Here is a 13,031-nt window from a genome sequence, read left to right as displayed (position 1 = left end):
GCTTCTAACCTGACGGTGTTTGAGAAACAGTGTCATGAGCCGTGGGATTAAAGTCAGCGGGTTTTTTGCGCTGTTCCCACCGCAGTTAGCATGGTGGCTAGCCCGCTACCCCCGTTATCAAAGTTCGTTATAACCTCATGTGACCGTACACACATGCTGTAAGTGCTCTAACCAGCCACCGTCAGCCGGACAACGCCGCTGGCTTAACACACTTGTCACATTAATCATAGAGTCGTAGTTGTGATTTTGGTTTATTGTGATGTAGGGAATGGAACAGGAAGTTTCCATTCCGAAATGCTGGCGTTAACGGACCAATCACAGCCAAGTGCTATCCGTGGGCTGTCCGTCATTTCGACGTATAGTTAGAAAAATGAGCACGGCACGAAAAGCTCTCCGAGGAGCCTCGGAGAGGCACGCAGAGGGCGTTCCACGTTGGAGAGGGCGGTCCTATCTGTCCGTGTCCGTCAAAACGCAGAAGCATACATTGGCCTTAAGTCAAACGCACCCAGTAACAAAGAATTTACAGCATTAACCGCAAGAGGCCCTCCCTACCAGTTGGTGGAGGTAATGTACCAATTCGTTATTTGCCAACAGTCAATAAACCTCAAAGAAGAAATCCATGCTGCGCAATCAGCGAACCAAACCAACACACGAGGCAATTTGGGACTATGAAGGCTGACTATTACGTAACTTAAAAAACGTCGAATCTGGACGGAGAGAATATTTAGTCAATTTAAACTTTCAAAGTAATTGAAACAAGCACTTGGAGCTTTTCAGTAGGAGCGTTTCATCTCGCTTCAGACATGTCTCTGTTTATTGTGAACAGGTAGGCTTTTTTTCTGTGCTCACATCGCTTGTTTTTCAGACCATATACTGCATGATACTGGCGGATATAAGTATTTTGCATTAAAGGTTTCTATTACACTAAAGCCGGGTGATTTTTACCCACGCTAGTGTGGTCATGGGATTTTCATTATGTTGCTGCTGTCTGAGTGGCGTGGGTCCTTGGGTAGCTTCAGTCTGCTCAATTATGTCATAGAAGGTCGGCTAGTTTCCCCGCTTCAATCCCTGTTTGAATATAATATAAGTTGTAAATGATGCAGGGAGACTGTACCATCACCGGACAGGTCCCAGGAACGGCTGGACCGAAGAACAAGTTCCGAGCTCTATCATTGAATTTTTAGGGAATTTCTCATAACGACTCCCTTATTTTTCACAAATTTTAGAGCCGTTTTATAGGGTCCCCCCATGATACCTTTTTATCGTTTTATGAGATGTTGTTTAGGGGAAAATAAAAGAAGAGTACTTCAAATTGCCATGTATTGTTGTACATTAATATATTATTGGGTAAAATGTACCCAACGTTAGTGATGGTGTTACTAATTGTATGTTGTATGTTTTCTAGGATTAAGAAGTTCGAAAAGCTATCAACATTTTTATTGTGTTTTATATCTGTTAGATTCAACTTTAATGTACTGTCCTGTTCGTCGCCAAGATTTTCTGGTCTCATTTCTGCTTTTCCACCACATTGTGTGAACACAGTTAAAGCAATTTTTTTTAATGACTTTCGTTTTTTACGGCATCTTAACAATTTGATTAATTTTAATTGATGTTTGATGTTTCAAAGCCTCACAGAGCAGTGACTGACCCTTCAAAGGCAAACCCTCTTGCACAAATACAGAAAATGATGTTGGAGACTTGAACTTTTCTGTTTTAAAGATATGAGTTTTGAAAAATGTTGTCTTGTTGCTCACAGGTATCTTGGAATGGAGGAAGATGGGAGCGTTTCAAAAGAATCTCAGTCTCAGGTGTTGCTTGCTAAACTGCAGCAGAAGGCTAAAGAGAAGCAGAAACAGAGTTTGACAGAACAGAGACCAGACCTGTTTGAGAAGCAGACACTACAGCTGGTTGACAAAAAGAAAAGAAGAGCTGACAAGGACAGCAGTCAGGAGCCTCAACACCACAAAAAGAGGAATTCAGAAGTAGCTCCTTTGTGTGAGTTGAGCTCTGCAAACCATGATGAGCCTGTCAAAGAGAAAATTAATAAGAAAGGTTTGAATGCGAGACCGAAAAAGAAAAAAAAGAATCTTACAGGTGTGTACACAGACTCCGCTGTCCCTCTCTGCTTTTTGTCTTTCACCTCATCGTGTCTCATGAAAGAACTGCTCTTAAAGGTTCAGTGTGTGGGGTTTAGTAACATCTAGTGGTGAGGTTGCATGTTGCAGCTGATATCGCCTCTCCTCACCCTCCCCTTCCAAGCATTAAAGGGGACATATTATGAAAATTCCACTTTTGTAGTGCTACTACACGTTAATTTGGGTATCTTGCATGTCTACCGACCCAAAAACTCTGGAAAAAAACAACTCCCGCGATTTGTTATGGTTCCTCTAAAGGCCGAATTATAGTCCTGCGACTGCAACCACGGAAGGCCAAGCAGTTGCATCGACGGACTCGTTTTGGTTTAAAGGCTGGCGCGTGCTTCTGCGTTTTCACGGGCCCGCAAGCGCAAGAGCCCTTCCGGACCCCTTACGTGCTTATGTATCTCTTCTTACGTGCTTACGTGCGTCGCCCAATTTTTCTAACTATACGACAAAGCGACGCGAGCCTCACGCAGCCCGCAAGGCTTGTGATTGGTCTGCCTACTACATCCCGTCCGGAGTCTAGCTTCCGGTTTCATGTCCCATAATACCGGCAGAAATCACGGAAAATTTAGGAGAAAGAATATGGACCAAATAGAAGAGCACTTGGCAGAAGAGATCCAGTAGTCTGATCGCTTGTATAACCCGTCACTGACTGGCGGATTTGTCCGCCAGAAAAAGGCTACGAGGAGCCGCAGAGGCTATGTAAATAAACAATCGACGAAGAAGAAAGAAGGCGTCTCTAAGGTCGTCTTCGACAAAAAACATTACTCCGCCTAGTGTTCTGGCGGGGAATTGCGGTATAAGACGCGCAGCGCTTGGGGAAGGTTGGGGAAGCATGAATGACAAAGAGTCCTGCGACACAGCTGCGTGAAATGCCGCTGACGCAGTTGCAGAAGCATGCGCCGGCCTTAAGGCCGAATTATAGTCGGGTTGCACGCACGCATGCACGCAAGACACGCAACACGCCCCTTTCGTGCCCTCTGCGGGCTTGCCTGCGTCGGCCAATCTTTCTAACTACACGACAAAGCGACGCGAGCCTCACGCAGCCCGCAAGGCTTGTGATTGGTCGGCTTACTACATCCCGTCCGGAGTCTAGTTTCCGGTTTCATGCCACATAATACGCGGAAATCACGGAAGATTTAGAAGAACGAATATGGACCAAATAGAAGAGCACTTGGCAGAAGAGATCCGAAAGTATGACCACTTGTATAACCCGTCACTGACTGGCCGATTTGTCCTCCAGAAATCGGCTATGAGGAGCCGGAGTGGTGATGTAAATAAACAGTCGACGAAGAAGAAGACTTCTCTTCTTTTTGTGTTTTGTCTTTGAAAAAAAAACGTTACTCCGCCTAGGGTTCTGGCGGTGAATTGCGTTGCAACACGCGCAGCACGTTAGAGAAGTATAAACGTTGTTTGTCGAAGACAAAACACACATAGAAGAGACGTCTTCTTCTTCGTCGACTGTTTATTTACGTCGCCACTCCGGCTCCTCATAGCCTATTTCTGGCGGACAAATCGGCCAGTCAGTGACGGGTTATACAAGTGGTCATACTTTCGGATCTCTTCTGCCAAGTGCTCATCTATTTGGTCCATATTCGTTCTTCTAAATCTTCCGTGATTTCCGCGTATTATGGGGCATGAAACCGGAAACTACAGCATTCGTGCGTGCATAAAACCTGACTATAAATCGTCCTTAAGTCAGAAACGTCATGCCCGAGTGACTGCGAATGAGCTTCCATATCCTTCTCTCGTCACAAGCAAAATGGGAGTCTCTTTTACATTGCCTTGGCCCGCCCCAAGGAACCATATCAACTTGTGGTAAAATGGGCATAATATGTCCCTTCAGTTATTATAAAAACTTGAAATTTGTTTAGTTTGTCCTGACGGGGATACTGTAAAAAATAGGGTGGGTTATGTAGAGAAAACCCGCTCCCAATGTAAATATGAAGTATTTAAATATAAACGGCTCATTGTAAGGTAAAGACAACAATAAGTCGTACCATGTAGAAAATTACACACAAGGATTGTTTAATATTACATTTCTGAAAATAGATCAATTTCACCTAAATCTTACACACTGGACCTTTTAAATAACTTCAAATCATGTTTGACATGTTTACATATTTTTTCTTATGAAAAATGTCATGTGTTATCCAGACTTGGTGTGAGTATTTAACAGTCCACCTTCAAGGGTTAAAAAAGCCTTGTCTGACTCTAGAATCTTAATGCTGTCATCTGAATACATTTGGGATTTTAAATATGATGCCAAAATTTATTGAAATGAGACCTGTATAGACAATGATTTTCTTTCACACAGCTGCCTCAGGGTCACTGTCCAGTGTCATCCTCTAATGCACCCAACCGTCAGTAATATCATGCACTTGTTTTGTATGTAATGTGCCTCCCATCCTTAGAAAGATATTATTCTAATCTAAGTTCATATTAACATACTGTTATTGAGTGTCATTATTCCGCTCCGACAAGTCATTGATTGCTTTATTATTGTCTAATTAATCCTTTCCATATTTTACGGTTATTTCGGTGGGTGAGTCAGGATGACTCTGATGTTGCTGTAGAATGAATCTGTCTATTTATTTTACTGGTTTGTAAGTCATCAAGAAAATAATCAAGAAAAGTTGTCGGAATTCTTTGCATTGTCTTTCAAGACTTTACTTACTTCCATTGCTGCTGGGAAGCTGCAGATTAACACATTTCTATACTGGACTTGAAAGGCTTGAATATGATTCAATATTGTAAAAATCTTTGTTTGGATCTGTTAGACAGTTCACCTCAATGTCTGTCAGAGCCTCCTGTGACTGGAAGAGATGGACCAGAGGACAGTGAAGCAGCAGAGGCAGACAATTACCGATTAAAGCAAACCACAGAGATGTCTTCCACTCCAATTGGATTCACAGTTGTGGGAGGATTTGAAAACAAACCTTTCCAAAAGGTAAGGTGTTACTTTGATGGTGCTGAAGGAGGAGTCACCAATATGATTAGCATGCTCATCTGGGAACCATATATGCTTGTACATCATATATAGTGTTTATTCCTGTGTTTACAGATACAAAGAGTCCTGCCACAGTGGCTTGCTCAGCCTGATGTGATTCACAGAGACATTAAAAACAACCAGGTCCCCATCTCTGACATCTCCCAGCTGTGTGCGCCACTTGTGAAAAAACTACAGAATAATGGAATTCAGCACTTCTTTCCTGGTAATGACCCTGGCTGAATCAATCTGTGTATTTGTTAGTTTCTCAAGTTGTACGTTTTTGAGAATTTGTATTATTCATGAATCCTTATATTAATTAATAAACTCCATGTTATATTTGTGTATTTAAAAAAAAAAGGACCTATAATAGATACATATTCTGTTGCGCTCTACGGCCCTCATGTTTTTAAACCATGAGTGTAGTGACTACACTTACAGAATAAAAGTTGTGAATAGTTACTGTGATGTTTTCACAGTTCAAGCAGAGGTCATTCCGGCCATCTTGGAGAGCATGCAGCTAGGGCTGCTTATCGGACGTGGTGGCTACAAGCCGAGAGATATCTGTGTGTCTGCACCTACAGGCAGTGGCAAGACTCTTGCATTTGTGATACCTGTCATTCAGGTAAGCTGCCTGCTTTCTCTTATAAGTACCTTTGAGTACACATGTATGTACATATATGTTGCATGATTGAAGCATGTGTAATATGTGGTAAGATTTTCCCACCATCAGATGTTGATGGAGCGGGTGGTGTGTGAAGTCCGGGCTTTGGCTGTGTTGCCAACCAAAGAGCTCGCTCAGCAGGTCAGAATGTCTTCAAACCCAAACCCTTGTGTGTTTGCTGTAGATTACGAATAAGCTAAGCGGACATGTTCTCTTGGGCAGGTTTGCAAAGTGTTCACATCATATGCTGAGGGAACAACTCTGAAAGTGGTGATGCTGGCTGGTCAGAGGTCCTTTGCTGCAGAGCAGGCTTCACTCTCTGAACAAAGGTGAGTACAAAAAGAACATAACACTTTGTCGTTTCTGCTGTACTATACAAATGGAGGGGAGAAGTGTTTGAGTCCACAAAACACTTGTGGACTCCACCCACCCCTCCATTGGCATAGTGGTGAGTAGATAATGAGTGAATTTTGATATTTGGGTGAACTCTCCCTTTTTTAAAGATTTCTTTAATCCTGAATTTTTTCTTTTTTTTCCAGTGGAGGCATAAGCCGCAGTTTAGCAGACATTGTTGTGGCCACTCCAGGTCGACTGGTTGATCACATCAACAAGAATTCCGGCTTATGTCTGAAACATCTGAGGTTCCTTGTGAGTTCTTAATACGTATGTAGCTTGAACTAATATCTTTACTTGGCCTGCAACAACTACTTGATCTAATCAATTATAATCAATACATTTTTGGCAACTATGGCGCCCCTCTAGTGATATATATTGTGGCCACGAGTTCCGATGGTGGCTGGATTCTGAAGTGGGGGGGGGGAATAAGACAAAGATAATAAGTCCTAGGAAGAAGATAGAGTGGCCATGAGATATGAAACTGTTCAAGACATGGCGAACCAAACTAAAGAAGCCTCTTGGATGAGATATGAAAAGTTTCACTTCAATTATGTATCCTATGTAATGGGCATTAGTTTGACATATGCTGTGTGCAGTGATTCATTGAGGCCACACTGTGGTGGAAAGGTTTGCAATTACTAGTCAATAACGTAGTGGCCTGTTTCCGTGCACCATGATGCACCAATGCAAATCAAGTTAAATAACCAATTGCGCAGAGAGCATGACTGTGCTGTTTGTTATTTCGTCTTGAACAGCTGGAAATGGGGCAGAGATTGAGATTAATCTATTATCAAATAATTGTTAGTTGCTGCTCTAATGTTCACAACAGTAGATATAATGGAGTGAATTAGCTATTTATCATTTGTGTCCTCTTTAAAATGGATTTCATTTTTTCATCCAACGCAGATAATTGATGAGGCTGATAGGATGATTGAAAGCATGCACCAGTCTTGGCTCAATCATGTGGTGAGGGCAGTGTTCAGATCAGGAAGTGACCAAAGATCAATGTCCGTCTTCAGGAGAACTGAACCTGCATACATCACAGCAGCCAGGTGAGTCAGATTGTCTCCTTAAAATCAATATCAAGACAAACGTCTTAGTGGTGATACAGATTTCCACCAGTAGTAATTGATATTCAGCTTTATGCCTCTGCGCTGGTGATAACCAGTGGATAAAGGCATTATGTTTTTGGGTTGTAGTTATCTGCTGTACCATAGCAACACACATCTGTCAAGCCCTCCCATTCTTGTGAACATGAAAGCCTTGAGGGAATTTCTTCAATTGGACTCAGAGATTAACTGAATTAGATTTTGGTGACCTCACAAAACACTTCTTGACTGGTGAGCACATTATTTTAAGAACGCTTTGAGAGAATCCTGTTAAATATGACAGATGTTTGCCTAGACCAGGGGTCAGTAACCTTTAGTATCAAAAGAGCCATTTTGCCCCCTCTTCCGCCATTAAATTCGTCTGGAGCCACAAAACATATTTGATAACAGTTTATAAAGTTTTACATATAGTTATACTCAGTGTTGTGCCAGTTCACACTTAAAATGAACTAGTTCAAAGCTCAGTTCATACAGATGAAAATGAACTAGTTCATGTTCATAGTTCATTTAAAACAAAATTCTAACTAAGTTCACAGTTCAAGAAATGACATTTTTTATTGGGATAATTTAGATGACAAACGTAGGATCATGTGTTTAGCTATAAATCGATGGTGTCAGATTATGTCTGCGTGTCGCTCTGCTCATTTTAACACTGAGTCCTGGCCATGAGCATTACGTCTCGTGCTGTACCGAGCACAAAATGTTGACATGTCATAAATGCAGTCTGATAAACTCTGGAGCAAACACAAAGTTACTTCATGTACTGACCAGGTCCTGATAACTAGTGATGAGTGTTTATTAGTTAAAGTGAGAGCAGGTCAGAGTGGAGGAGGACACAGAAACTCCAGCTTGGTACAAACCAACTGCAGCTTCTGCTCTGATCATCGAGCAGCGGCAGCCAGAAAAACTATGTTCTTCAACAAAGTCATTTACCGGCTGCTTCCCAAACACGAACTCTAATATAGCGAGTGAGTGGGGGCAGTGGGTCGGAGCCCCGTGGCCTGTGTGTGTGCACGCTGTCTGGCAGCACACACACACACACGCACTTCTCTCGCTCCTGGTATTTCAGATGATGGCCTGATACAATCATATTTTTTTAATAAACGTGAACGCGAGTGACGTTTACTCTCACTGGACTGAACGTCACACGTTCAGGTTCATCATATGAAAACTGATTCGTTCAATTCATTGTTCACGAAAGATATGAACGCGTTCAATATGTCCATGTCAACTGCTTCTCTGCTGCAAGTCACATACATGCCAGCCTGATTTACAAGCAGTCTTGCAGGCAAAACAAATCATTGTTTACAGGCATCATCAGTAACCTTGCCATGTCTCCTCTCAGTCTGTCTCCACCTCAGATGCCACTACAGAAGCTGCTGTTTTCTGCCACACTCACACAAAATCCAGAAAAGCTTCAGCAGCTGGGCCTCCACCAGCCCAGACTCTTTAGCTCCCTCCATAGATGCAGCAACATCACCACACCTGCAGTTCCCAACCACAAACAAGAGCGGTTTGACTTTCCCCAAGGCCTGACGGTAAGAAATGACAAATCAGGATTGAGCACAGGCAAACATGTAAGTGGATAGAAATATGGAGCAAATATGTGACCTTTTGAACCCCTGCACCTTTGTGTTTTTAGGAGCACTATGTTCCCTGTACGTTAAGCAGCAAACCCCTCCTCATCCTTCACTTCCTCCTACGAATGAAGCTCAGCCCCATCCTCTGCTTCACCAATTCCAGAGAGACTGCACACAGGTCGGTGAGAGCTGTTGCGTAATTTTTATTTTTTATTTTCAAGCCTATTCATACTTTTTATTTGACCTTCTTTCCTCCTCAGACTGTTCCTCCTAGTACAGCTCTTTGGTGGAGTTAATGCTGCTGAATTCTCCTCACGCCTCTCTCCTGGAGAGAGAAAGAAGAAGCTGAAAGAATTTGAACAAGGAAAAATACAACTGTGAGTGTGTGTGTGTGTTTGTGTGTGCTGTGTAAAAATAGTAGATCGCAAAAGTATCAAAGATCACTTCCTGTACCCTAATGCTGCAAATAACTATATTTTGGTCAAGCATTGTGTATGTTAGAGGAACACCCCAAAAATCTATTATTCAATGAAACAATTTCTAGAGCTTCAAAATCCATCGGGAAGAGGCCTCCAGAGAGACTGTGTGATCCGAGTGATAAAAGCATGTGACAGTTGACAACAGATAGAGGAATCATGGGTAGATTAAGCAGTGAACACTCCCTTTCACAACAATGTTGTTGTGAAAACAATTGTAATGTCAAAAATATGTTTTTGGTAACTTAGAAACAGTCCATTTAGGACTTAGTCCACTGTAAAAAGTAACACTTACTACATGTCTTGGTCACAATTCTTTGAACAATAAAGTAAAGGCAACATTATAAAACAAAGAAACAAATATCATTCGGGGGGTTGACACTGCAAGTAGCTATGGAGTCATTATGGCTCATGGACATTCTAAGTAAACACATTAGTAGTTGAGGAACTTAATTTCAATGTTGTAAATGTATAAAGACCACTAAATGGAATATTGATACTTTGAATCCAGCTTTTTGTCAACCGTTGATTAACTCCTTGCATAAAGGATAAATGACTTGTGTCCTCTCAAAGGTTGGTCTGCACCGATGCAGCTGCCAGAGGAATTGACATTAACAGAGTCAAATGTGTTGTGAATTACGATGCACCACAATACATCAGGACATACATTCACAGGTGAGCAGTCCCTTTTGTAGGTATTTAACTGCTTACTATTTTTTTAAGGCACTGCCGTTTGTAGAATAAGAGATAATTGGTATTGTCCAGTGTGAAACGAATCTGTCCTGACTTATTTTTATGAAGGATTGGAAGAACAGCAAGAGCAGGAAAAACAGGCCTGGCCTTCACCCTCCTACTCCGAGTTCAGGTGAAACACTTGTACATAAATAAGCATTATAAACAAACTATGAAGGCAGTGTAAAGTGAGATTTATGTTTGCCTTCTCAGGAGAAGAGCTTCCTTCAGATGGTGGTGGATGCAGGAAGCCCTGGGATTCAAAAGCAGATTGTTAAACATGAGAACCTCCAGAGTATGGAACCCAGATATGAACAAACACTGCAGGAGTTGGCTATGGTTATTAAGGTACAAGCTCAGACAAACTTAAAAGTATGATTGAATAAAACTAATTAATCTTCAGTCATAAATTTCATGGATAGCAATGATTTTATTTTCATGTACTTACCAAGCAGTCAATATTAGGGTCCTTTGCTAATGACATTTGAAGCTCCACAAGCTCAGATCACTGCCCTTTTGTTTCTCTCCACAGGATGAGAGAGCCAAATAATGGATCAACACCAACATTTTCTGCTGTTGACATCTGTGCCTTACCATGCATTTTATCTGCTGTTGGTTGCTACTAATGTTTAATAAAACATGACGTTTGTATGATGAAGCTGCTGACTTTAGCTTCGCACTGACAGCTCCCATGTGAAGATCTAAAGAATTGAAAAGGAGCTGAGGTTATTTTTACCATGGACTCCATGTAATGGCTCATTAGCCTGTCAATCTACAAAGTGATCAGTTCATCAATGGCAGCAAAAAAAACATAATTTAAGACAAATAAGTTAATAAGTCCCAAATTATGAATCCACAAACTAATTAACAGTTTGTGTATAAAGAGAACTCAATAAATATGAAGTGATATGTGAGTGTTTTTGTGGTTGGATAGTGATTTACTATGATTCATGTAATTCATTCTCATAAAATATTTTTGGGAATTTCTTACTCTATGATTTACCATCTGCTATTTAATAAACACATTGAACTAGAAGTAATGTTAATGGTCAGGCTATGGTTTCTTCAGTGAGGCTAAATGCAATACTATTAGTATTTAAAATTTTACATGTATTATAGTGGCTTCTGCATACCCACAGACCACTGCTGAGGTTCGAATGTAGACAAATTAAGGATGCAAATATTTTTGTATTAATCTGAATCAACTTTTGGAAACTTGTATCATACATTCAACTAATTACAACTGTCCTTCACAAGTTGCCAGAAGTCATGTTTTATCCAGCCTACAGTTTGAAACAATGTTTGATTTATCATGACATACAGTAAAGGAGCTTATCGGACGCTATGAGCTTGTACAGTGTAAACTTTGTATGATGGAAGCATTTAGAGACATGTTCTTGGTTCAGTCAAGTCAGGTTTTTATTCACTGTGTTCTTACAGCACATCAACCCAAACACACTCAAGAGTACTTTAGAACATGAGCCATCACTCCCATTTGGACGTCTTCCTCCTCGTGCATCTCTCCCCTTCACTGTTGATGGTTTCATAAAGCTGCTGGTCATTCTCTTTCATTGCGTGCAGATAGCCCAGGTATCCAATACATAGAGTGATGGTCACCAGTCCAAACATCATCACTGGTTTATTCTACAAAACAACATAGTTTAATGTTACAAAGACGGCTTTGGAGTGGAATCAGCCTGATGTTAAGTGATCATGCTAATCGTGCTTAATCCAAAGTAATTCACTGTTCCTTTAAAAAACGAGTTTTCTGTGCACCGATAATGACGTAATTGTCGCAGGATTATGACGTACAACAGTAATGCTACGTCCAATGCAAATTGGATATTACTAACGTTAAAATGCACAGTGAGGGCATGACGTCAAACGTTAACAAACATGGCTGACTTTGAGAATCTGATGTTTATTTGTCTCGTGATGAGACAACTGACTTGTAAATTTGTGAAACAATGAGTACTGTATAGGGAATACAAAAATCACTGAACATTCGGAAACTACTATAAAAAGGCGAACTCACTATATAGTTAGGCATATATTGATTAGTTAGTAATTTCAGACACAGTCTTACAGGTTTGATGAAGAGCTCAGGATTGACCGCTCGGAACATTGTGGTAGTCCTCGCACCCCTAAACCCTGGCGTCCTGTAGCTTTTTTCCGCGGGACTCTCCTTCGCTTTACAGTCCTCTTTATGTGACATGTCTGCTCAGACGTATGCACAACAGCCCTGTGGTTACCTAAATGATCATGGATCACATTGACTGGACCATATCTATGGACTGGACTATGTCGCCTTCTTGTGCACAACGATGCGTCAGAGTCAGGGAAGACTGAAATGAGAGGGCAGGATAAGAGAAGAGTACGTGGTGTGCACGGTCACAGCGCCCCCAGCTGGTTATGAGAGACATCCCACTGTTGGCACATTTCTTTCCATTGTGGCTAATGCGTGTGATGTGTTCATAATCATGGACCGAAATAACAAATATTGAAGAGGCTAGCAGTTTGATGATCTAAGGTCTGTGGTGATTCACTCGTTAGGATGACTATCTGTCCGTCTGAGGGTTTGTCTGTTCCGTCTAACTAAATAAATAATTACCAATAAATAATAAAAGAGCCTTTAACTATATGTATTTTCCAAAACAAACATATACACACATTTAACATCATTTTATCAAGCAAATAAAATAAAACATAAAATGTTTAGGCCTTCAGTCCTTTCTGTGTGTAGATACTGTTTTTTGGAGTAAGTGAGAGAAGAGGAATCCCTCACACTGTCCAGTACTTGCAAAAAAAACTATTAAGTGTACATCGTTTCGGTCCCCTGGACCTTCATCAGGTAAACAGTCAGACAAGGGATATTCCAACACATACTATATGTAAGCTAACCCTCTTGAGAGTGGCCTATCAGAGCGAAGGAACTCTCAGAACC

General features: G+C 41.2%; 2 protein-coding genes across 3 annotated transcripts; one reads left to right on the top strand and one right to left on the bottom strand.

Moving 5' to 3' along the window:
• The first annotated feature begins 596 nt into the window (after positions 1-596).
• On the top strand, positions 597-11,127 carry ddx51 (DEAD (Asp-Glu-Ala-Asp) box polypeptide 51). Of its 2 annotated transcripts, none has more exons than XM_053445495.1 (16): positions 597-826; positions 1,757-1,995; positions 4,922-5,091; positions 5,206-5,356; positions 5,610-5,755; positions 5,864-5,935; positions 6,017-6,123; positions 6,334-6,442; positions 7,097-7,242; positions 8,645-8,837; positions 8,942-9,057; positions 9,140-9,256; positions 9,929-10,030; positions 10,157-10,220; positions 10,301-10,435; positions 10,620-11,127. In XM_053445495.1, exons 1-16 carry the CDS (start codon positions 804-806, stop codon positions 10,635-10,637), a joined length of 1,908 nt encoding a protein of 635 aa, XP_053301470.1. In that variant the 5' UTR covers positions 597-803; the 3' UTR covers positions 10,638-11,127. The 2 variants fall into 2 exon arrangements, with proteins under 2 accessions (XP_053301470.1, XP_053301469.1); XM_053445494.1 differs by having other exon boundaries at positions 598-826; positions 1,757-2,094.
• A 354-nt stretch (positions 11,128-11,481) lies between these two features.
• On the bottom strand, positions 11,482-12,457 carry smim8 (small integral membrane protein 8). The gene is made up of 2 exons (XM_053445220.1): positions 12,174-12,457; positions 11,482-11,731 (listed from the first exon to the last, which is right to left on the bottom strand). The coding sequence occupies exons 1-2, from the start codon at positions 12,300-12,302 to the stop codon at positions 11,573-11,575; spliced, it is 288 nt and encodes a 95-aa protein (XP_053301195.1). The 5' UTR covers positions 12,303-12,457; the 3' UTR covers positions 11,482-11,572.
• Positions 12,458-13,031: the final 574 nt, after the last annotated feature.

Source organism: Pleuronectes platessa, chromosome 17 (genome assembly GCF_947347685.1).
Source record: "Pleuronectes platessa chromosome 17, fPlePla1.1, whole genome shotgun sequence".
NCBI classification, from domain to species: Eukaryota; Metazoa; Chordata; class Actinopteri; order Pleuronectiformes; family Pleuronectidae; genus Pleuronectes; species Pleuronectes platessa.
The sequence above is the reverse complement of the archived record's forward strand: the minus strand, read 5'-3'. Positions and strand labels throughout refer to the sequence as shown.